The sequence below is a fragment of the Bufo gargarizans genome, chromosome 3, assembly GCF_014858855.1.
Source record: "Bufo gargarizans isolate SCDJY-AF-19 chromosome 3, ASM1485885v1, whole genome shotgun sequence".
Taxonomy (NCBI): Eukaryota; Metazoa; Chordata; class Amphibia; order Anura; family Bufonidae; genus Bufo; species Bufo gargarizans.
In genome coordinates, this window is record NC_058082.1 from 609,718,123 (window position 1) to 609,744,524 (window position 26,402).

The following is a 26,402-nucleotide window of genomic DNA, read 5'->3' on the forward strand; positions in this document are numbered from 1 at the left end:
TGAATCCAGCCAGCAAAGGAGGCAACATGGACACTCACACTACATTATAATTTAGACAAAGTTAATACTAAATGCCATTTGCTGAAGTGAGATAACTCCTTTAAGCACTGCCCCAAGATTTGAAGCAAATTGTGGTTTTATTGTGGTTACTGCTGCTCATGGCAATGAAAACTTCTTGCAGTGTTCTGCAGGATCTGCAGAAAGACCTTCAGATGGTCATACTATCATTAGTGTTGGTCGAGCACCAAAGTGCTTGAGTACTCTGGTGCTCGGGGGCTCTGTAGTACATAACACAATGTAAGTCAATGGGAGAACCCGAGCATTAAACCAGGCACCCCCTGCTCTGAAGAGGGGAGGGTGTCGGGACTAGTTCGGCTTAGGAGTCCCTGCTCTGACTCCATATATAGCTATGTCCATATATGGAGTCTGTGCTTGGGGACACCCAGTGTATTTAACCCCTTAGGGACCCATGACGTACCGGTACGGCATGGATCCCGAGTCCTTAAGGACCCATGACGTACCGGTACGTCATGAGTTTAAATTGAGATTGTGGCGCCCCAGGGGTTAATCCGCACAGGATGCTGGCTGAAATCATTCAGCCGGCATCCTGTCACAACGCCTGGGGGGGTCATATGACCTCCCCGTATCGGCGATCGCAGCGAACCGCAGGTCAATTCAGACCTGCGGTTTGTTGCGATTTCTGCTGTTTCTGATCGCCGCGGTCCCTGACCGCGGCGATCAGAAACTTTAGTGTGGCACAAATATATAGTTATCACCCTCCCTGCACCCCTGCATGATTTTAGCCTGGTGGGAGGTGCAGGTGGGGTGTTGTGGGCGGTGTGGGCGGTGTGGGCGGTGTGGGCGCCGAATAATTGTTGGCTTCTAGTGGGTATACCAGGGTGTCAGCACATTGCTGACACCCTGGTATAAACGGCTGACATCTGTGAATGGATGTCAGCCGTTTAACCCTTTCCATACAGCGGTCCGTACGGACCGCTGTATGGAAAGAGTTAACAGTAAGATGCGGCTCCCTCCCTCTCCCATCGGGGGGGCTGCTGTGCCTTTGCAGCCCCCCGATGGGAGGGGGAGAGAGCCCCCAGACAGCCCCCCGAAGCACCAGTCCTTACCCTTCCCTGTCTGCGAAGTTGTGGCCACAACTTTGCAGCGGGGGAAGGTCCCCATGGCAACAGGACGCCTTCTTAGGCGTCCTGCTGTCCATGGTGCTGAACAGATCTATGCTAAAAGCATAGATCTGTTCAGTGTAAGTAAAATACAGTACAGAACCCTATAACTTACATAAATAAAAAAAGTATGCATATTAGGTATCGCCATGTCCGTATCGACCGGCTCTATAAAAATATCACATGAGTTAACCCCTCAGGTGACCACCGTAAAAAAATAAAAATAAAAACGGTTTAAAAAAAGCAATTTTTTGTCATCTTACGTCACAAAAAGTGCAATAAAACAGCCATCTCATCCCGCAAAAAATGAGACCCTACATAAGATAATCGCCCAAAAACTGAAAAAACTATGGCTCTTAGACTATGGAGACACTAAAACTTTTTTTGTTTTAAAAATGAAATCATTGTGTAAAACTTAAATAAAAATAAAAGTATACATATTTGGTATCGCCGCGTCCGTGACAACCTGCTCTATAAAATTACCACATGATCTAACCTGTCAGATGAATGTTGTAAATAACAAAAAAAAACGGTGCCAAAAAAGCAATTTCTTGTTACCTTGCCGCACAAAAAGTGTAATATAGAGCAACCAAAAATCATATGTACCCTAAACTAGTACCAACAAAACTGCCACCTTATCCCGTAGTTTCTAAAATAGGGTCACTTTTTTGAGTTTCTACTCTAGGGGTGCATCAGGGGGGCTTCAAATGGGACATGGTGTCAAAAAAAACAGTCCAGCAAAATCTGCCTTCCAAAAACCGTATGGCATTCCTTTCCTTCTGCGCCCTACCGTGTGCCCGTACAGCTGTTTACGACCACATATGGGGTGTTTCTGTAAACTACAGAATCAGGACCATAAATAATGAGTTTTGTTTGGCTGTTAACCCTTGCTTTGTTACTTGAAAAAAGATATTAAAATGGAAAATCTGCCAAAAAAGTGAAATTTTGAAATTGTATCTCTATTTTCCATTAAATCTTGTGCAACACCTAAAGGGTTAACAAAGTTTGTAAAATCAGTTTTGAATACCTTGAGGGGTGTAGTTTCTTAGATGGGGTCACTTTTAGGGAGTTTCTACTCTAGGGGTGCATCAGGGGGCTTCAAATGGGACATGGTGTAAAAAAAACAGTCCAGCAAAATCAGGCTTCCAAAAACCAAACGGCGCACCTTTCACTCTACGCCCCGCTGTGTGGCCGTACAGTAGTTTACAGCCACATATGGGGTGTTTCTGTAAACGGCAGAGTCAGGGCAATAAAGATACAGTCTTGTTTGGCTGTTAACCCTTGCTTTGTTAGTGGAAAAAATGGGTTAAAATGGAAAATTAGGCAAAAAAATGAAATTCTCAAATTTCATCCCCATTTGCCAATAACTCTTGTGCAACACCTAAAGGGTTAACAAAGTTTGTAAAATCAGTTTTGAATACCTTGAGGGGTGTAGTTTATAGAATGGGGTAATTTTTGGGTGGTTTCTATTATGTAAGCCTCGCAAAGTGACTTCAGAACTGTAGTGGTCCCTAAAAATTGGGTTTTTGTAAATTTCTGAAAAATTTCAATATTTGCTTCTAAAGTTCTAAACCTTGTAACATCCCCAAAAAATAAAATATCATTCCCAAAATAATTCAAACCTGAAGTAGACATATGGGGAATGCAAAGTCATCACAATTTTTGGGGGTATTACTATGTATTACAGAAGTAGAGAAACTGAAACTTTGAAATTTGCACATTTTTCCATATTTTTTGTAAATTAGGTATTGTTTTATGCAAAAAAAATAATTTTTTTGACTTCATTTTACCAGTGTCATGAAGTACAATATGTGACGAAAAAACAATCTCAGAATGGCCTGGATAAGTCAAAGCGTTTTAAAGTTATGAGCACTTAAAGTGACACTGGTCAGATTTGCAAAAAAGTCCTTAAGGTGAAATAGGGCTGAGTCCTTAAGGGGTTAAATATAATTTAGCCTCAATTTCTGAAAAGTTTCTTCTACATTACAGCCAAGAATCTTAACCGCTACACTATATTGCTGCATGGCTAGTTATAAAAAAAAAAATAATAATAATATATGACACTTCTGCTGTATAGGAATCCTTACTAGTAGCAAGTATTCCTATACAGCAGGTCTCATTTTTATTTATTTTTTTCAAGCAACTTGCCATGCAGCTCTACAGTGTAGTGGTTAACATTCTGGGCTGTAAAGTAGAAGGCTGTGAGTTTGAATCCCGTCAGGAACTTTACAGAAATAAAGGCTAAATTTAATTTAAACATATATATACGTTTTTAGCCATAATATATTTACATATATTATTATGTATTTAGAATATATAATATATTATAATATATGTAAATATATTATGGCAAAAACATCAGTAGTAGTTTCCCACATATTATGCATTCATATATACCATAAGTATGATTTTTTTCATATATATATATATATATATATATATATATATATATATATATATATATAGTTTTTTTTTGTAATTGCAAATTTTTTACAAATTACAAAAAAAAACTAAAATTATATAAATTTAATTTAGCCTCTATTCTGAAATGTTTATGGTGGGATTTGAATTCACAACCTTCTAAATTATAGCCAAGTACTTTAACCACTACACTATAGTAACATAGTACGTAAGGCCGAAAAATACATTTGTCCATCCAGTTCGGCCTGTTATCCTGCAAGTTGATCCAGAGGAAGGCAAAAAAAAAAAACTGTGAGGTAGAAGCCAATTTTCCCCACTTTAGGGGAATAAAAAATTCCTTTCCGACTCTAATCAGAATGACTCCCTGGATCAACGACCCCTCTCTAGTAGCTATAGCCTGTAATATTATTACACTCCAGAAATACATTCAGGCCCCTCTTGAATTCCTTTATTGTACTCACCATCACCACCTCCTCAGGCAGAGAGTTCCATAGTCTCACTGCTCTTACCGTAAAGAATCCTCTTCTATGTTTGAAGCTGCATGGCCAGTTGTTAAAAAATAAATAAATACGAGACTTCTGCTGTATAGGAATACTTACTACTAGTAAGTATTCCTATATAGCAGAAGTCTCGTATTTATTTATTTATTTTTTAAAGTAACTGGCCATGCAGCTCTATAGTGTAGGGGTTAAGCTTCTTGGCTGTACTGTAAAAGGTTGTGAGTTTGAACCCTACTGAAAACTTTGAGCACACGCGATATTCAGCCGAGCAGCCCAACACTCAGGCTGGGTTCACACCTGAGCGTTTTACAGCACGATCCTACGCGCTGTAAAACGCTCAACAAGGAGAAACCAATGCTTCCCTATCGGCATGGTTCTCACCTGGGCGTTTTACAGCGCGTACGATCGCGCTGTAAAACGCCCGACGCCCCAAGAAGTACATGAGCTTCTTTGGGGCGTCTTGTCTCGCGTTCCTGTACATAGACTTTCGGGAACGCGCGACAATGGGCGTTCGCTTGTCTCTGCATGCGCGATTGCAAACGCCGGTACAATCGCGCATACAGAGCGCTCCATCGCGAACGCTCAGGTGTGAACCCAGTGTAACTATGATGCCTCTGGAGGTCATCAAGCCGAAGGGGAGAGTAAAAGTGTATGGGCTCTGTATTAATTTAGGGGGTCTCTTGATAGCGTCTTGGGTCTGAATTCTGCCCTGGACCACAGAATTGCAGCTGGAAAATCAGTAGCAATTTACAATAGCAGCAAAGTGAAAGATTAAAATAAATTTCATTCCCACACTATTAGAAACAGTGCAGATCTGCAGTCTGTCATGTAGAGTTCCATGGATCCACAGCAAACTCCACTGCATATAAGGCTACTTTCACACTAGCGTTATTGCTGGATCCGGAAGGGTTCATCAAAAACGCTTCAGTTACTGATAATACAACCATCTGCATCAGTTTGAACGGATCAGGTTGTATTATCTTTAACTTTTTTTTTAACATTGCCAAAACGGATCTGTTTTGAACTCCATTGAAATTCAATGGAGGACGGATTTGTTTTGTATTGTGTCAGAGAAAACGGATCCGTCCCCATCGACTTGCATTGGGGGTTATGACGGATCTCTTTTGCTTCACATCCCAGGGACAAAAAGAAAAAAGCAGCATGCTGCGCTTTTCTCTCCGGTCTGGAAACTAAACAAAACGGAACGGAATGCATTTTGGTGCATTCCGTTCTGTTCAGTTCAGTTTTGTCAATGAATGGGGACCAAACTAAAGCGTTTTTATCCGGTATTGAGCCCCTAGGACGGAACTCAATACCGGAAAACTTTAATGCTAGTGTGAAAGTACCCTTACTCTGCAGATTTTTATACACTATATGGATATATCCTAATTCCTAAGTCATGTAACCATCTTTGCTCTCTAATTAGAACTCCCGCCTGTTACTGAAAACTGCTTCTATGTTCCTGTAGCTGCAAGTTCTCAATGCAGCTGTAAACTCTGCAAGGACGGACAGAGACATTCTTCCGAACTTATATGTAGAAACACCAGATGTTTAACATCTTCTGGCAGTCCTCAAGTGCTAAAATTCTTATCCACTGCACACTGCAGATGTCTTGCATGGAAAATCCACATGGAAAATCTGCACTTTATCTACCCTATGTGAACATATCTTAATACTTTAAGGGATTGGGGCAGCCTGGGTTTTGGGGATTTGTGTTTATTCCTGGGCCTGTATTTATTTATGTGAGCTGGTCTGGGGTCTGAATTTAATTAAGTTGCTATAGAAGCTGGTGATAGCTGAAGCAGTGAGGAACAAACGGTATCTCTGCAGCAAACTTTACAGTCATCAGCAGAAGTTGTCATGGTGGTCTGGGCCAGACAGAGAAAAAAATTAAAGAGAAAATGTCACTGGCTCTGTCACCTCCTCTGACATGTCTGTTTTAGAAAATACTGGTATTACACAAAAAATACAAAAATTGCTTTTACCAATTTCTTTATCAACAGGATATATAATAAAAACTGCACTACTACTACTGGGGATACTGTGGGGGCATTGTTATTGGGCACAACATGGAGGGCATTGCAGTTTTGGAAAGCATTATCACTATTAGGGGCACTATTATTAATGAGTGCACTCTGAGAGAGAATTTTTACTATTTGTGGGACTTTTGGGAGCACTTTGGAGACTATCTGTATGTCACTGTTATTTTGTAAGTATTGTATTTGGGAGCACAGTGGGCACAGTATTGGTCATCGTAGCAGGATAGTACTATTAGGTCACCAGGAGAAGGGATGATGGAAATGTGAGTAAACTAAGATGTCTGTGTGGTAAACTCTGCAGAGATGAGACTCGGCTGAAATACTTTGTCTGGTCTGAATAGAGAAGATAAGGAAAGAGAACATCTACATCAGACATCACTGCATGTGAGAAGTATGTTGTGCTGCATGTAATGTCCAATTCCAATATGACTTTAGCAGTAGGGCTGGGGAGGGGTTGGATTAAGAATTTGGCACGGGGTGGGGTGGGCGTCAGTTTTTACCTTAGGCAGCAGAAATGCTAGAATCGGCCCAGGCCACAGCTTTTATCTGTATCTGATGACAGATAGGGAACCGCTGCCGGGAATAGCGATTACTGGCTAGCCGTCAGGCTTAGGCCTCTTTCACACAGGCGTTGCGGGAAAATGTGCGGGTGCGTTGCAGGAACACGTGCGATTTTTCCCCGCGAGTGCAAATCGCGTGAGAAAAATCGTGCATGTTTGGTACCCAAACCCAAACTTCTTCACAGAAGTTCGGGCTTGGGATCGGTGTTCTGTAGATTGTATTATTTTCCCTTATAACATGGTTATAAGGGGAAATAATAGCATTCTGAATACAGAATGCATAGTACAATAGTGCTGGAGGGGTTAAGAAAAATAAAATAATAATTTAACTCACCTTAGTCCACTTGGTCGCGAAGCCGGCATCTCCTTCTGTCTTCATCTTAGCTGTGTGGAGGAACAGGACCTGTGGTGACGTCACTCCGGTCATCACATGATCCATCACATGATCTTTTACCATGGTGATGGATCATGTGATGACCGGAGTGACGTCACCACAGGTCCTGTTCCTCCACACAGCACAGAAGACAGACAGAAGAGATGCCGGGCTGCGCGATCAAGTGGATTAAGGTGAGTTAAATTATTATTTTTTTAACCCCTCCAGCGCTATTGTACTATGCATTCTGTATTCAGAATGCTATTATTTTCCCTTCTAACCATGTTATAAGGGAAAATAATAATGATCGGGTCTCCATCCCGATCGTCTTCTAGCATCCGTGCGTGAAAATCGCACCGCATCCGCACTTGCTTGCGGATGCTTGCGATTTTCACGCAACCCCATTCATTTCTATGGGGCCTGCGTTAGGTGAAAAACGCACGGAAAAGGGCATGCTGCGATTTTCACGCAACGCATAAGTGATGCGTGAAAATCACTCGCTCATGTGAACAGCCCCATAGAAATGAATGGGTCGGGATTCAGTGCGGGTGCAATACGTTCAACTCACGCATCGCATCCGAGTGGAATACTCGCCCGTGTGAAAGGGGCCTAAGGGCACCAGAAATGCCAGGCCCACCGCTACCTGTACCCTAGGTATGCAGGCTATTGGCAGAGCATAGCAAGCACAGGGCAGGAGCTCCATAGCACACCGTAGCAGCTTTGGTACAAGCAGGAGAGCAATCTGCTATGGAGCGTCAGCCTATGCAGTGCTCACACTGACACACAAATGTGTTGCAGTATAATTCTCACCACGCTTCTCCTAAAAAAATCCACCAATCCTTTGGTTGAATTTTGATGGTCTTTTTTAAACCATACTATGTGGCCCCTTTAGTACATGTGGCAACAACTTTACCATTAAAAAGATTCTTCTCATATCCTGCACAATAGGTTTTCCTGATACAGTTATTTTTTTCTTTTAGGGAGGGTTCACACATAGATTTTAAATGCCATTTTTCTGCACTTGTGCGTTTTTAGTGGTATTATTGTACCTGCAATTTTTGGTGTATTTTTTGTAGTAAAAACACCAAATCCAGATGTCAGCTGAAAGTCTAGGGCAGGCATCTCAAACTGCGGCCCTCCAGCTGTTGCAAAACTACAACTCCCACAATGCCCTGCTGTAGGCTGATACCTGTAGGCTGTCCGGGCATGCTGGGAATTGTAGTTTTGCAACAGCTGGAGGGCCGCAGTTTGAGATCCCTGGTCTAGGGGAAATAAGAAATGCAGGACACATATTTGTTTGCTACTACATATGTTAATGTGTGGTGGCATTTTTTAGGTCTCTTGCTTTAAAAAAAAATGTTGTTGTTTAGAAAAAAGGCTGCTAGACAAAAAACACCATAAAAACAGCATGTGGCATGTAAAAAATGGAAATACTCCAGACCAATTTCAAGTGTGTAGGGGCCCCAATGATAATGTCTATAAGGAGCTGCGGAATATGTCAGCACTATATAAGTGAGTAAAGTAAATAAAAGTGAATAAATAAACAAAAATTAATAGGTGCCCCTTATAGTTATACAGCAAATACTTCTTGTATATTTTCTGCTTTATATTCTGAGCTGCTTAGCTACACCTGATAAGATTACATGGAAACAAAAGAACAAGATGTGACTTTTATATAGGAATATACACCTGTTTAATTGCCTGTAATTGTTACTTTCTGTGAACAACGCCTCTTAGATTGTGATCTCCCTTGGGGACAGTGATGATAATGTCTGTAGAGCACTGTGGAACATGTTAGTGCTATATACTGTAAAGCCTCATGCAGACATCCGTGGAACACGGTCCGTGAGATACCGGACTTAGTGCAGGAGCGCACAGCGTCATTAGTTGCTGTGACGCCGTGCGCTTTGTGCCATAGCCGCAGTACAGTAATACACTCGTATGATCTATAAAATCTGCAATGTAAAAAACCTGCAATAAAGATTTGAAATCTGCAGCATATCAATTTATTTTGCCCTTTGCAATGTATAGGGCGAGATCCACAGCCATTTCTGCAGCAAAATTTGCACGTAGTTCATGTTAATTTTCTTTTTTGCAGATTTTTTGGCTGGATTTAACGTCCCAATCACTTGTAGCGTAGAGTGTCTGGCAATAAAAATTTGTAGTGGCCAAATCTGTGTCAAACTGAGCAGACTTTTCTGTGGATTTAGTTCTTGAAATGTAGATTTCCAGATATTTCACGCACTGCATTCTAAAGGCATGAATTGCTGCGGATTTACACTACGTTTACATGTAAAGAGGCTGCTGCGTATTTTCCGCAATAGAAAACCTGCAGTGGATCCGGCTGAACTGCTGCAGAAAAAAAAAGCCACGTCGCTGCTACACTCTGGATTATCAGGACGTAATTCTTTGGCACGATATTGCAGTTCTCACTGCAAATATTAACAGGAGGACGGTTCCCCAGATTTCTTGCAGAGATTTCTGTGACTGAAAATCTTTTTTTAACGCACCTTCTGATTGGGACTGTTTCTCAAGTATGTGAATGGATTTTTTCAGATCCCATCCAGATGTACATAACAATTTCTGAAATTTCTGCAACAAATCTGTTGAATGTGAACATACCTGGAAAGCCGTACAAAACACTTTCAACTTTACGCTGGGTTCACACCTGAGCGTTCTGAAAGGAGCGCTCTGTATGCGCGATTGTACTGGCGTTTACAATCGCGCATACAGAGACAAGCGAACGCCCATTGTCGCGCGTTCCAGAAAGTCTATGTACGGGAACGCGCGACAAAACGCCCCAAAGAAGCTCAAGAACTTTTTTGAGCGTAGGGCGTTTTTCAGCGCGTTAAAACGCGCTGTAAAACGCTCAAGTGTGAACCAGGGCTTAGGGAACGGCCACACGGTCACAAATCTGCATGCAGTTTTGGAAGCCAAAATCAGGAGTGGATCTTAGGCCCCCTTCACACGGGCGTCGCCGGTGAGGGCCGGATGTGTTCAGGGTGCATTGCGCGAAACCTGCGCGAGTAGGCACGCAATTGCAGTCAGTTTTGTCTGCGATTGCGATCCGATGGTCAGTTTGTTCCACGCAAGTGCAATGCGTTTTGCACGCGTGTGAGAAAAAACTGAATGTGGTACCCAGACCCGAACCCGGACTTCTTCACTGAAGTTCGGGTTTGGGTTTGGTGTTCTGTAGATTTTATTATTTTCCATTTTAACATGGTTATAAGGGAAAATAATAGCATTCTTTAATACAGAATGCTAAGTAAAATGGCAATTGAGGCTTAAAACATAATAAAAGCATAACTCACCTCATCCACTTGATCGCGCAGCCGGCATCGTCTTCTTTCAGGACCTGCAAAAGGACCTTTGATGACGTAATTGCGCTCACCACGTGGTGAGCTTGGTGACGGCAGCGCAGGTCCTGCTGAATGAAGATAGAAGGATCTTCGTCATCAAAGGTCCGTTTGCAGGTCCTGAAAGAAGAAGAAACAAGACGATGCCGGCTGTGCGATCAATTGGATGAGGCGAGTAATTTTTTTTATTTTTTAACCCCTTGAGGCACAATTTTACTAAGCATTCTGTATTAAGAATGCTATTATTTTCTCTTATAACAATGTAATAAGGAAAAATAATACAGTGAATAGAAATTAATGGGGTCCGGGGTTGCTCATCCCTATAATCTCCTAGCAACCATGCGTGAAAATCACACCGCATCCGCACTTGCTTGCGATTTTCACGCAGTCCCATTCATTTCTATGGGGCCTGCGTTGCATGAAAAAACGCAGAATATAGAACATGCTGCGATTCTCACGCAATGCACAAGTGATGCGTGAAAATCACCGCTCATCTGCACAGCCCAATTGAAGTGAAAGGGTCCAGATTCAGTGCTGGTGCAATGTGTTCACCTCACGCATTACACCCGCGAGGAATTCTCTTCCGTGTAAAAGGGGCCTTAACCCCTTAAGGACCGGGCTCATTTTCACCTTAAGGACCAGGCCATTTTTTGCAAATCTGACCAGTGTCACTGTAAGTGCTGATAACTTTAAAACGCTTTGACTTATCCAGGCCATTCTGAGATTGTTTTTTCGTCACATATTGTACTTCATGACACTGGTAAAATAAAGTCAAAAAAAATAATTTTTTTGCATAATAAAATACCTAATTTACCAAAAATTTTGAAAAATTAGCAAATTTCAAAGTTTCAGTTTCTCTACTTCTGTAATACATAGTAATACCCCCAAAAATTGTGATGACTTAACATTCCCCATATGTCTACTTCATGTTTGAATTATTTTGGGAATGATATTTTATTTTTTGGGGATGTTACAAGGCTTAGAAGTTTAGAAGCAAATCTTGAAATTTTTCAGAAATTTACAAAAACCCAATTTTTAGGGACCACTACAGCTCTGAAGTCACTTTGCGAGGCTTACATAATAGAAACCGCCCAAAAATGACCCCATTCTATAAACTACACCCCTCAAGGTATTCAAAACTGATTTTACAAACTCCGTTAACCCTTTAGGTGTTGCACAAGAGTTATTGGCAAATTGGGATGAAATTTGAGAATTTCATTTTTTTGCCTAATTTTCCATTTTAACCCATTTTTTCCACTAACAAAGCAAGGGTTAACAGCCAAACAAGACTGTATCTTTATTGCCCTGACTCTGCTGTTTACAGAAACACCCAATATGTGTCCATAAACTACTGTACGGCCACACAGCGGGGCGTAGAGTGAAAGGTGCGCCGTATGGTTTTTGGAAGCCAGATTTTGCTGGACAGTTTTTTTGACACCATGTCCCATTTGAAGCCCCCTGATGCACCCCTAGAGTAGAAACTCCATAAAGTGACCCCATCTAAGAAACTATACCCCTCAAGGTATTCAAAACTGATTTTACAAACTTCGTTAACCCTTTAGGTGTTGCACAAGAGTTATTGGCAAATTGGGATGAAATTTGAGAATTTCATTTTTTTGCCTAATTTTCCATTTTAACCCATTTTTTCCACTAACAAAGCAAGGGTTAACAGCCAAACAAGACTGTATCTTTATTGCCCTGACTCTGCTGTTTACAGAAACACCCCAAATGTGGCCGTAAACTACTGTACGGCCACACAGCGGGGCGTAGAGTGAAAGGTGCGCCGTATGGTTTTTGGAAGCCAGATTTTGCTGGACAGTTTTTTTGACACCATGTCCCATTTGAAGCCCCCCTGATGCACCCCTAGAGTAGAAACTCCAAAAAAGTGACCCCATCTAAGAAACTACACCCCTCAAGGTATTCAAAACTGATTTTACAAACTTTGTCAACCCTTTAGGTGTTGCACAAGATTTAATGGAAAATAGAGATACAATTTCAAAATTTCACTTTTTTGGCAGATTTTCCATTTTAATATTTTTTTTCCAGTTACAAAGCAAGGGTTAACAGCCAAACAAAACTCATTATCTATGGCCCTGATTCTGTAGTTTACAGAAACACCCCATATGTGGTCGTAAACTGCTGTACGGGCACACAGGCAGGGCGCAGAAGGAAAGGAATGCCATACGGTTTTTGGAAGGCAGATTTTGCTGGACAGTTTTTTTGACACCATGTCCCATTTGAAGCCCCCCTGATGCACCCCTAGAGTAGAAACTCCAAAAAAGTGACCCCATTTTAGAAAGTACGGAATAGGGTGGCAGTATTGTTGGTACTAGTTTAGGGTACATATGATTTTTGGTTGCTCTATATTACACTTTTTGTGCGGCAAGGTAACAAGAAATAGCTTTTTTGGCACGTTTTTTTTTTTTGTTATTTACAACATTCATCTGACAGGTTAGATCATGTGGTAATTTTATAGAGCAGGTTGTCACGGACGCGGCGATACCTAATATGTATACAATTTTTTTTATTTATGTAAGTTTTATACAATAACTTCATTTTTAAAACCAAAAAATTGTTTAGTGTCTCCATAGTCTAAGAGCCATAGTTTTTACAGTTTTTGGGCGATTATCTTGAGTAGGGTCTAATTTTTTGCGGGATGAGATGACGGTTTGATTGGCACTATTTTGGGGTGCATATGACTTTTTGATCGCTTGCTATTACACTTTTTGTGACGTAAGATGGCAAAAAATTGCTTTTTTTACACTTTTTTTTTTCTTTTTTTTTACGGTGCTCACCTGAGGGGTTAGGTCATGTGATAATTTTATAGAGCCGGTCGATACGGACGCGGCGATACCTAATATGTATACTTTATTTTTATTTATAAAAGTTTTACACAATTATTTTATTTTTGAAACAAAAAAAATCATGTTTTAGTGTTTCCATAGTCTAAGAGCCATAGTTTTTTCAGTTTTTGGGCGATTATCTTGAGTAGGGTCTCATTTTTTGCGGGATGAGATGACGGTTTTATTGGTACTATTTTGGCGTACATGCGACTTTTTTGATCACTTTTATTACCTTTTTTGGGAAGTAAGGTGGGCAAAATTTCAATTTTCTCATAGTTTTTATTTTTTTATTTTTATGGCGTTCACCGTGCGGGGAAAGTAACATGACCGTTTTATAGATCAGGTCGTTACGGACGCGGCGATACCTAATATGTGTAGTGTATTTTTTTATTTTTATTTTTATTCAGTGATAAATGTTTTTTTATTTTATCTTAACTTTTTTCACTTTTTTAAAAAAAAATTGGACCCAGACCCACTTGGTTCTTGAAGATCCAGTGGGTCTGATGTCTGTAAAATACAGTACAGAACCTATATAGGTTTCTGCACTGTATTTTACTTACACTGAACAGATCTATGCTTTCAGCACAGATCTGTTCAGCACCATGGACAGCAGGACGCCTGAGCAGGCGTCCTGTTGCCATGGGAACCTTCCCCGTCTGTCACAACTTCGCAGACGGGGAAGGGTGAGGACGGGGCTTCGGGGGGCTCTCTGGGGGCTCTCTCCCTCTCCCATCGGGGGGCTGCAAAGGCACAGCAGCCCCCCGATCGGAGAGGGAGGGAGCTCCTTGCGCTGTTAACCTTTTCCATACAGCGGTCCGTACGGACCGCTGCATGGAAAGGGTTAAACGGCTGACATCGCATCACCGATGTCAGCCGTTTATACCAGGGTGCCAGCAATGTGCTGGCACCCTGGTATAACCCACTAGACGCCAACGATTATGCAATGGGAGGCGGGCGGGGGATCGCGATCCCGCCTGCCGCACCGCCCGCCTCCCGCAACGCCCCCACTGCCTGCGACACCCCCCCTGCACCACCCGCCGCCATCAAATCATGCAGGGGTGCAGGGGGGGGGTGCGCAATATTGATTTTAGGCACTCTGAAGTTTCTGATCCCCGCGGTCAGGGACCGCGGGGATCAGAAACTGCAAAAAGCGCAGCAAACCGCAGGTCTGAATTGACCTGCGGTTTGCTGCGATCGCCGACACGGGGGGGTCAAATGACCCCCCCCTGCATTGTTACGGGATGCCGGCTGAATGATTTCAGCCGGCGTCCCGTTCCGATTAACCCCCGCGGCGCCGGAATGCAGATTTTAAGTCAGGACGTACCGGTACGTCCTCGGTCCTTAAGGACTCGGGAAATAGGGCGTACCGGTACGTCCTCGGTCCTTAAGGGGTTAAGGAGGGAGAAAGTATAAGAGCTCATGCACACCAACGTATTTTCTTTCCATGTCCGTGTCGGGATTTTTTGGGGGGAACGTATGCAGAACCATTCATTTCAATGGGTCTTGTGGTGATGTGAACGCTAAAGTGAATAAGGATCCCGGAAGAGGGGTATATCTCACCCAGGTTCCTCAACTGGGTGAGATAAGTAAAGTTCCAGAGTGGTGCTGGCTTCAGCAAATATAGTTGCTGGAGCTATTTTGCTTAGTATTTAAGGGCTGGATTTTACTTGGATTGGGAACTAGGTTGGTAGTGGGATTTCCCAATCCACCCCTCCCATTCCAGGGCAGGTTTTCCCTAGCATGAGGGATCTCCAGGTGATTACTGTCAGTTGGGGGCGTGGTTGCAAACAGAGGTCGGGCTAGGCTGAGAAACCACGAGGCTGGGACACAGCCTGGGGGGTTAAAACATAATAAAGAAACCACGAGGCTGCAACATAGCCGGGACTGACCGCGTTACAGCCTGGGGGTTGGTATATGCTTGGCCGAGGAAGCCGGACCTGACGCTGTATCTGAACAGCACTGTACAGGTGAGTCAGGGATTGTATCTAGTGATGAGCGAACTTGTGTTTTAAGTTCAGCGTCTAAAGTTCGGGTTCGGGTTAGCGGAGAATCCCGATATGGATTCCGAATTCCGTTGTGGTCCGTGGTAGCGGAATCAATAATTGGCCATTATTGATTCCGCAACCACGGACCACAACGGTATTCGGAATCCATATCGGGATTCTCCGCTAACCGGAAGCCGAACTTAAAACACAAGTTCGCTCATCACTAATCATGTGTTTAGTTAGAGCCTAGCCGGGCAGGTGTTTGTTTTGTATTATTTATGTTTTTCTGGAGCGAGATTAAAGCACAAGTTTGGCCCTGTAACCCTGCTGTTTGTGGAGATAATTGTGAGAGTGACCCTCGAAAGAGAGCTAATCCCTCACAGTCTGCAAATAAACGGAAGTTACTCCATGTGCATTCCATTTTCGTATGTCCGCATGTCTGTTCTGCAAAAAAATAGAACATGTTCAATTATTGTCCGCATAACACACAAGGATAGGACTGTTCTATTAGGGGTCAGCTGTTCCATTCCTCAAAATACGGAACGCACACGGATGTCATCCGTATTTTTTGCAGATACGTGATGTGCATAAGCCTTAAAGGGCAAATGCGACTTCTCCTCTGTTTTGAATTCACTCCTGCTTTTGGCTTCCAAAACTGCTTTAGGAAACCTGACCGTGTGGCCGTACCCTAAGGCCGGAGTCACACATAACTGATTAGCTGCATATTTGCTGTTGTGAATTTTCATGCAGCAAATCCGCAGAGTTGCAAAGTGGATGAGAATTTCTGAATTTTCATCCACATGCTGCATACAAAAAACAAAAATGAGGGAAGGTGTGGCATTGTGGATCTGAAATCCGCAGCAGGTCAATTTATACAGCGGATTGCTCCTGTGGATTTCACCCTTTGCAATGGGGGGGGTGAAATCCAATGGCTTTTCTGCTGTAAAAACCCACATGTAATACAGGAAACTCCACAGCAGACTTCTCCTCTTGATTTTCAATCACATGTGAACCCAGCCTAAGGGCTTATTCACACGAACGTAATGGTTCCGTGCCCGTGCTGCAGGGCACAGACCGTGGGGCAGCCGCATGCGGGTCGCAGACCCCTTCACTTGAATGGTGTCCGCGATCCTTCCTTTTCGCAAATAGACAGAAGAAGTTTTTTTTTTTTTTTTTTTGCGGAATGGAAGCACGGAACGGAACACCACGGAAGCACTCCGTTCCGTGCTTACGTTCCGCACCGCATCTCCGGATTTGTGTACCCATTCAAGTGAATGGGTCCACATCTGTGATGCGGAATGCACACTGCTGGTGACCCGTGTATTGAAGAACCGCCGTATGCGGTCTGCAGCACATACAAGGAGCCCTTACGTTAATGTGAATGAGCCCTAAGGGGACATCTCCTGTCTTTCAGATTCATTATAGGCTACTTTCACACTCGCGTTTAGTGCGGATCTGTCATGGATCTGCACAAACGCATCCGTTCAGATAATACAACCGCATGCATCCATAGCCAAAAGGGATCTGTCTTTAACACCAGTGAAAGTCAATGGGGAACGGATCCGTTTTCTATTGTGCCATATTGTGTTAGTGAAAACGGATCCGTTTGGCTCAGTTTCGTCAAAGTGGAATGGAGGCGGAACGGAGCCAAACTGATGCATTCTGAGCAGACCCTTATCCATTCAGAATGCATCAAGAGCAAAACTGATCCGTTTTGGACCGCTTGTGAGAACGGAAAGCCGAAACGCCAGTGTGAAGGTAGCCTTGCATGTAAGGCTTCATCTGCACAGCCATGTTCATATTTCAGTTCGTAAAAAATGAATCCGCAAAATATGGCTGCCTTTTGTGTGCATCTTTCTCACTCCCATCAATAGAAAGGGCTGCTGTCGTCTGCACTTGTGGAGCGGCCTCCTGAATCCACCAAAACATGGCTGTGTGCATGACCTGAGTGCTCTCCACGAAAAATGCATGTGGCACTTGGATAAAAAATACATTCCTAGGCATGAAGTCTGTGTCTGGAGAAGAGAAATGTTTGTTCCCTGTTTTAAATGTTGCAACTATGTTGTTGTTGCTGTTTTTCCTTGCACGCGGTGCGCCTCCTGCAGTGACCTGATTACTGTTGGGTTTCCCAGTAAAGTTTCGATTCTCTAACAATAAGCTTTTGTTTCTCTCATACCTAATATTTCAGTTTCGTTTTCGCTCAGCAGCGACATATGGTTATGTGATTTACAGATCCCAGTGGCGTCATGTGATTGTTTATACCCAAAATCTGCACTCACACTGCTTTTGTTTTAGAAATAGAGGAATCTGGCTAAGGGCTCATGTACACGGCCGTGTGCTGGCCGTTCCGTGCATTGGGGACCGCAATTTGCGGTCCCCAATGCAAGGCAACATCCGTGCAGCTGCCGCAGACAGATCCAGACCCATTCAACTTGAATGGGTCCGTGATCTGTCCGCACCGCAAAAAAGTAAGGACCCATTCAAGTGAATGGTTCCAAGATCCGTGATCCAGGTTGCACACGGCCAGCGCCCGTGTATTGCGGACCCGCCGTACGCACGCCGCAATACGGCAACGTCCGGCATACGTTCGTGGGCATGAGCCCTTATCCTGCTGAGACTTCATTGTACCCTGAGGCCTCTTTCACAAATCACAGACACGTTGCGTACGAGCCATGTATAATGTAATGGAAAAATGAATCGAGCCAGCAAAGGAAGCAATATGGACAATCACAATACATTAGTAAGTGCCTGGTATTAACTTTCTCTACATGATAAATGCCATGCTTCTCAAGCTGCTTATCTCTAATAACACCCAACTCCAGCTTCCCACACAGGAGGAGGCTTTTGCCTCTGAGCAGTTGTAAAGCCTTATCTTACTAGATATAGTAGAGTAAAAAGTGCTAGTGTTATGTAGCAGAGATAAGAAACTGCAAGTTGTCTGTCTCTCATCCAGCAGCTTCTTTCATCTTTCCATAGGCATCAATGTAACAAGCAGAAAAGAATGAAGCAGCCTGATAAAAAGCAGATCGAAGTCTTTTTCTTTAATAGAATATATTACAAAGTTTCTGCTGATTTCTCCTGCAACTGGGGCTGACATATTAGCCCCAGTAACAGGAGAGATACAGCCCCAGAGAGAGTGTACAAGCTAGTAATGGAACTTGTCTGGGTCTGCTACCATCACAGCCGGGACCGGAGTCGTGACCACAGCCCAGAATGGGGGATAGCAGCAATAAAGGGAAAAGAAATACATCACAAAATTACAGCGAACTTCATCAATGATTATTTTAAAGGATGTTGATGCAAAATGGAAAACCCCTTTAATTCCAAAATTGGCCCCCAAAGTTGCAGGCTATTAATGGCACTATAGCGGTGTATGGACTGCACAGTTCTACAGGAGCAGGTGCTGCAGTCAGAGCAGTACCAGCAGGAGCACACATCGCTGCTCTGCTTAGTATATCATAGTAGGAGACCCTATGTTCTCTGCTAAGCTTTAGCTGGTACAGGTAGCGATGTTCTATGCAGGACTCCTTCCTGTGCCTGCTCCGCTAAAGTCAGCGCTGGGTCTCCTACTATGATGTGCTATGCAGAGCGGAGCTGAGGCATGGACCTGAACGCCCTCGGAAAGCGTTTCCATGGGCTTTCGGGTCCGTGCCTCCACACTGCAAAACATAGGGCATTGTCCTATTTTTTTGCCACATCTTGTGGATTGCAGACCCATTCAAATCAATGGGTCCGCACTGCAATACGGGATTGACACTGCTGGTGCCCATGAATTGTGGACTGCTATTTGTGGTCCGCAACATGGACATGGCGACCATACAGGCATGTGAATGAGCCCTAAAGCACCTATTCCTGTGGAACTGCGGAATCCATAAACCACTATACTGGCCTACTTTGTCATTGGTTTTCTGAGACTTTACAACTCATGCCATTAGTATATGATTGGTGGGAGTCCGACTACCGGGACCCGCACTGGTCAGCTGTTTGAGACAGCACACCGGCACTCTCAGACGCGCTGCAGCCTTCTCATGCTCTCTAAGCACAGCACCATCCATTTGATAGTGGCTGTGCTTGGTATTGCAGCTCAGCCCCATTCATTGACCAGCACCTAGACCATGTGACCAATGACCGTGACGTCACATGGCCAAGGCAAAGCTGGACAAGGCCGCGGCACTACTGCAAGCTCTGCTGCCTTCTCAACCAGCTGATCGGCAGGGGCCCCCACTGATCTGATACTGATGATCTATTCAGGGGGTAGATTATCAGTATATAAGTCTTAGAGAGCCCTTTAAGACAGTAAAATGAATTAATAAAATACAGAATAAGGCCTCATGCACACGACCGTTTTTTCTTTAAGGTCCGCAAAAACGGGGTCCGTAGGTCCGTGATCCGTGACCGTTTTTTCGTCCGTGGGTCTTCCTTGATTTTTGGAGGATCCACGGACATGAAAAATGAAAAAAAAATCTAAGTCAAGTTTGCCATTGAAATGATAGGAAAAAACAGACACGGATCACGGACACGGATGACAATCTTGTGTGCATCCGTGATTTTTCAAGGGGCATTAATTCCGGATCCGGCCTTGCGGCAAGTCTTCAGGATTTTTGGCCGGAGCAAAAAGTGCAGCATGTTGCGGAACTGAAGACATCCTGATGCATCCTGAACGGATTTCTCTCCAATCAGAATGCATTAGGATAAAACTGATCAGGATTCTTCCGGCATAGAGCCCCGACGACGGAACTCTATGCCGGAAGAAAAGAACGCAGGTGTGAAAGAGCCCTTAGACAGCCCTTTAAGACAGTAAAATGAATTAATAAAATACTGAATTACAAAAATGAATTTTAGGGCATTTAGAATAGTTTTAAAGAAAATTCTATGAATGTTTAGTTACACTTTGAACTACTAGTAATTTTCTAATAATACGTTCACGTTATAATGACAATTGAATGCTGAATAAGTCAGTATAGATGAGGTTAAAATTAGGCCTTGTTCACACATCAGTTATTGTGAACCAAAGCCAGGTGCGGGTCAAAACACAGAATAGGTGTAAGGCCTCATGCACACGACCGTATGTATTTTGCGGTCCACAAAAAACGGATCCGCAAAAAATCCGGGTGCATTCCGTAATTTTGAGGAACAGAACAGCTGGTCCTTCATAGAACAGTACTATCCTTGTCTGTAAAGCGGGCAATAATTGGACATGTTCTATCTTTTTGCAGAACAGAAATACGGAGATACAGAAACGGAATGCACACGAAGTAACTTCTGTTCTTTTTGCAGACCAATTGAAGTGAATGGTTCCACATACAGTCCACAAAAAAAAACTAATGGACACGGAAAGAAAATTACGTTTGTGTGCATGAGCCCTAAATCAAATCATTACATCTGATCTCAGAGTAGGCTTGCAATAACTGATGGAAATAACTGACCAGATAACGGAAGTGTGAACTCAGCCCTAGTCACAAGATGAGACAGAAATAGATACTGAGCTGCCAATGATGTCCCTCTCTGTTACAATTTCTATAGGAGATAGATACTACACTGTATGTTATCCCTTACCTGAGACTTGTAATGTTTCCATGCTGAGATACCGCGGACAATATCGCAGTGCTGTTCTCCACAAGCGATGTTGTCTTGTGTTATGAAACCTCAGTCAGGAAGTTGCAGTTCGTCTTCTTCTGGACATCGGGAGGAGCCTGCTCTGCATAAAAGAAAGCATTGCAAAATCTAAAAGGACTGAAAGGAGCTTCCTCTCCATGTTAGGGTAAGTTTCCCTGAGCTCAGTGTAAGGGTACGACCACACGGTCAGGTTTCAGCATGCAGATTTGAAAGCTACGATCGGAAGTGGATCCTAAAAGGAGAGAAAGTATTAGGAAAGGAAGCTGCTTGTTCATAGGCTGTAGCTGATATCGCCCGTCAGACGCCTCACTTGACTCCTCACATTGGGGTGGATTTATTATTGCTCTATATCAGGCATCCTCAAACTGCGGCCCTCCAGCTGTTGCAAAACTACAACTCCCAGCATGCCCGAACAGCCTACAGGTATCAGCCTACAGCGGGGCATTGTGGGAGTTGTAGTTTTACAACAGCTGGAGGACCGCAGTTTGAGGATGCCTGCTCTATATTAAAGGGCATCTGTCAGCAGATTTGCCCCTATGACACTGGCTGACCTGTTACATGTGCCTGGCAGCTGAAGACATCTGTAGTTGGTCCCATGTTCAAATGTGCCCGCATTACTGAGAAACATGAAGTTTTAATATATACAAATGAGCCTCTAGGAGCAACGGAGGCGTTGTCATTACACCTAGAGGCTCAGCTCTCTCTGATACCTAATTAGAGAGTAAAATAACAATCACGGTCAATTGACCACCAAATCCCTTTAGGAGTCCTAACTTGTATATGATAAAACTACATACTTTATTATAATTTATTAAAAACGACAAAACCGAAAATGAACCAAATGTGTAATTTAAAACTGTCAGGAGGTGAAAGAGGGGCAGTTGTTCATTTCACTGGTAGCGGCAGTACTAGGGTCAGTGTTTTGCTATTTAAACACTTTTTTAAAAAGTGAATTGTGCTGGTGTTTTATTCTCCCCTGAGGAAGCCGCACATGCGGTGAAACATGTCGGGAGGGGTAGTGTCTGTTAGTTTTTAGCCAGGACTGAGCAGAGGGACGCCATCAATCATCGAGCAGGGAAAGTGTAGCTGGCCCTATACAATCACATACAACAAACAGTGTTTGAACCGGAATTGTGTGGGTTAAGTTCCAGCTGAATGTGTGTGTGAGATAGTGGGTTAGCTCCATTATTATATATCAACAGTTATAACATCAGTTCAAAGCAGTGAAGTTCCTGCAGTCGACACATTTACTACCAGGTTGTATCTAAAGTAACAATGTGGGTAGGAAAGTAAACCGAACGAGGCTGTGCTATTGCAGCAAGTAGGAGCATTGCATTAAGCCCCATCTCATCTCCACAGGAAACTGCTATATAGAAAATCCACTCCATAAAGCATTTGACGCGTTAATAAAAGGCAGTGCACACGGTCAAAAATAAAACATATATGTTAATGAGTGTCAATAAAAGAAAAGTTGTGGCAACAAAAACACCGCACAATTCAATAAAAAAAAAGTGTTTATAAATATCACAGTGCTGATACACAACACTGACCCTAGTACTGCGAAATGAACAACTGGCCCCTGTTTCACCCTCCTGACAGTTTTAAATTAGGCTACTTTTACACTAGCGTTCGATCGGATCCGTTCTGAACGGATCCGATCATAATAATGCAGACGGAGGCTCCGTTCAGTACGGATCCGTCTGCATTATTTTAGCATATAACAGCTAAGTGTGAAAATAGCCTCGTACGGATCCGTCCAGACTTTCAATGTAAAGTCAATGGGGGACGGATCCGCCTGAAGATTGAGCCATATTGTGGCATCTTCAAACGGATCCGTCCCAATTGACTTACATTGTATGTCTGGACGGATCCGCACGCCTCCGCACGGCCAGGCGGACACCCGAACGCTGCAAGCAGCGTTCAGCTGTCCGCCTGTCCGTGCGGAGGCGAGCGGAGCGGAGGCTGAACGCCGCCAGACTGATGCAGTCTGAGCGGATCCGCTCCATTCAGACTGCATCAGGGCTGGACGGCTGCGTTCGGGTCCGCTCGTGAGCCCCTTACAACGGAGCTCACGAGCGGACCGACGAACGCTAGTGTGAAAGTAGCCTTACACGTTTGGTTCATTTCCAGTTTTGTAGTTTTCAATAAATTATAATAAAGTATGTAGTTTTATCACATACAAGTTAGGACCCCGAAAGGGATTTGGTGGTCAATTGACTGTGATTGTTATTTTGGATTTATCCACAGGGTCCCAACCAGGGCACAGAGGTTTAGTGTTCTAATTAGAGAGTAGGCTTGGCTCCTGAATAGAGATGGGCAAAGTTGGAAAAAATTCAATTAGCCGGTTCGCCAAATTTTTGGGAAAAAATTTAGTTTAATCCGAATTTATTCCCGGCAAATTTTCTGGCTGCAGAGAGCCTTTATAGTGGTGTAGAACACTGTGCCTTGCAGTAACATGCATAGGGAGTCTGCTCTGGTAGTGAAATAATACTATGAGTCAGTATGACATGCACATGACAGGCGTCGCTGTTAGAATCACTGCACACTTTACTTATTTGGGCAGTCACGGAGCCAAAACTGACCAAATAACTCAAGTATGAATGTTAGCGCCAAGAAGAAGCGCACTCCTTTTACACCGTCGGCAGCTGATTCCACATAGATGTCTACAGAACCTGTTCTATTAAAGGGGTTGTCCGAATTATGAAAAAAAATATATAGCACTGTAAATCTGATGGGCAGCAATATATAACTGAGCTAAGCAAGTTTTAGGTAAATTTTTTTTTTTTTTTTTTCTCATTTCCCTGGTTCTCTTGTGGCCATTTGTTTAACTGCAATAGCAACAATCTCTGCCCCTCCCCGTGCTCTGCAAAAGGAGTGAATAAGTCTGCCCTGAGCGACATGTCTGCCTGCTGGGAGACTCAGCAGCATGTTGTATGTGTAGGTCCCAGCTGTATAATGACATTGCTAATACACACAGGATCCTCCCCCTACCTGTTGTGCAATGCTCTGCAGAACTCCTGTGCCCAGCATTTGTCTCCTCACTGCCTGTAGCTACTCAATAAAGCCTTCAGCCCTGAGTCTGTGCTGCTGAAGGGGTTGGGAGAGAGCAATAAGCAGCAGCCGGAAGTGCAGGGGGCGTGGCCAGCACCGTGACATCTGGTGTACAGCTCTCTCAGGTCATGTGACCCTCAGTGAAATCTGAGAAAGGAACAAATGCAGACGTGCATGGCAAAGCTGTTATATTTGATTATTTAGAAACATATAAAGAACAAAAAAAACTTGGACAACCCCTTTAAACGCTTATACAAGTAGAGCCCCCCGACAGAGAGGGTGTCAGCAATAAGTTTATGTTGACGTCACTGATTATTTTGTCCTTCCTCTGATCCGTCAGAACAATAACCCACAAAAAACGGATCCTGTCTGTTTAGCATCCGCCTTCACTCGGTCAGGATTTGGTCAGTAATCCATCAGTATTGCTAATGCCAAAAAAAAACAGGAGTGGATCCAAAACAGAGATGACTTGTGAATGATGAGACCACAGAGTGGCCCAATGACAGAGTCTGGAGGTGGCGGCAGCATCAGGAGGAGCCCACAGAGTGGCAAGGTGACATAGTGTTGAGGTAGCAGCAGCATCAGGAAACCACAGAGTGACCTGGTGACAGAGTGGGGAGGTGGGTGGCAATACGAGTATCAGCTGAAGATGGTGGGTGAAAGAAGGAGCACTTGGCATCAGATGTGTGGCATCAGGCGGTCAGCATCAGAATAGTAGCGGAGGCAGGTAGCCAGAAGAAACCAGTCTCTTTTGTCAAAGTGTTGGGTGAGGCAGCATGGATGATGTAGTCTGATGCATCAGCCATTGGTGGACGAAAATCCTGGCTGATCCACGCCTGTTTCATCTTGACAAAGGTCAGTCTTTCCACAGTGCGTTCCAAAGGCCAGAAATGCATCGAGGGGCTGGGAAAACCGGTGTGCGCCTGCGCCAGGACCCGGAACTGCACACTAACGTGCATATCAGGTGAAAAGAACAAAAAATACAGAAACAAAGGATAATGAATGAAAAAGAATTTAGATAAAAATCCATGAATAAATAATGAATAAACCTATTATCATAAATAAACATATTATGCCCTAGAGTAATTATGTGCACATAGGTGCAAGAATGGATTATACATGAAATATACCAACGGTAAAAAAAAGGCAATATAAAAACAAAATTGTGTATTAAAGTGACATAATTATCTAAATAGGTGACATAATTAACCATACAAATAATGATAAAAGAATATTTAAATAAATAATTGCATCCTAAATTGCACAATCAATTATGTCAAAAAGACCAAATGAAAATGTAAAAATGATGAAAGTGAACCATGATTGGAAATAATCAGAAGAGAATTGATCAAAGGAAACACATGATTAGAGATTATCAAAAAAAGAATTGATCAAAGGGAGAAACATAAATACATGAACCATATATGTGCATATATGTACCAATTCTCCCTAACATACTGTAAATACATACGGTATATAAAATAGGTATAATATAGTATACCCTATAATCCTAAAACTACACATGCCAAATAAGCCATACCCCTCAAAGTGAACCATGATTGGGAATTGTCAAAAGAGAATTGATCAAAGGAAAGCCATGATTAAAAATTATCAAAAAAGGATTGATCAAAGGGAAAGACATAAAAATATGAGCCATATATGCGCAGAAATGTACCGATTCTCCCTGACATAAACACATATAAAATTAGTGTCATATATTATACCCTATGATCATATGACTGAACATGCCAAATAAGCCATACCATAATAAAGCTAAATAAGAAAAGTATTTTATCTCCATTCATATAAACTAGGACATGATTAAAACCATAACATAATCAAATCAAAATCTGACATTTTATTTTTTGGGCAGGGACCCAAGGACCTTTGTGAACAATTCATTAATCTACTAAATCAGAATCGGTTGAACATCTCTCTAACCCACAAGATCTCGGAAACTGAGGTAGATTTCTTGGACCTAAAAATACGGACGAAAAACTCTCATATTGTTACATCTCTATTTCGGAAAAGTACCGCCACTAATACCGTAGTTTGCTTCATTGCCGAAATTGTACATCCATGACAGACTTCAAGGAAGCTGCTGTTGATCTCTCTTCACACTTTTTGGAAAGAGGTTACCCAAGAAAACTCATTTCACAGGCCTATCATGAAGCTAAACGTTCAGACCGCTCGGACTTGCTTAAACCTAAAATTAGGACCCATGACAACAAGGTACACTTGATCACCCGCTTTAATAACCAGACTTATATAAGATCCTAGAGACCCATTGGTTTTTACTCAATTCTGACGGGAGACTTGTTCCGTACATTGACACCAAGCCTAAGATAATCGCGCGAAGAGCACCCAACATAAAGGACAAACTGGTGTAAAGTCACTTTCAATGTCCATCTACAAATACTGGCACAGGTAGAAGACTAAAAGGTACACATCCCCATGGTAACTGCAATGTATGCCAA

The 26,402-nt window shown here is 43.0% G+C and overlaps 1 protein-coding gene across 2 annotated transcripts in view; it reads right to left on the bottom strand.

The window, feature by feature from the left end:
* The window catches only part of LOC122930855 (circadian locomoter output cycles protein kaput-like), a 46,801-nt gene extending 22,891 nt beyond the window's left edge, over nucleotides 1-23,910 (bottom strand). Inside the window, exons 1-2 of one of the 2 annotated variants that reach the window (XM_044284517.1) lie at nucleotides 23,866-23,910; nucleotides 20,815-20,956 (exon numbers count right to left, since the gene is read on the bottom strand). In XM_044284517.1, coding sequence (XP_044140452.1) covers nucleotides 20,815-20,836 — 22 coding nt within the window. In that variant the 5' untranslated portion in view covers nucleotides 20,837-20,956; nucleotides 23,866-23,910. Of the gene's footprint in view, nucleotides 1-20,814; nucleotides 21,142-23,865 lie in introns of those variants that run through there. The other variant, XM_044284516.1, reaches the window with a different exon arrangement.
* Nucleotides 23,911-26,402: the final 2,492 nt, after the last annotated feature.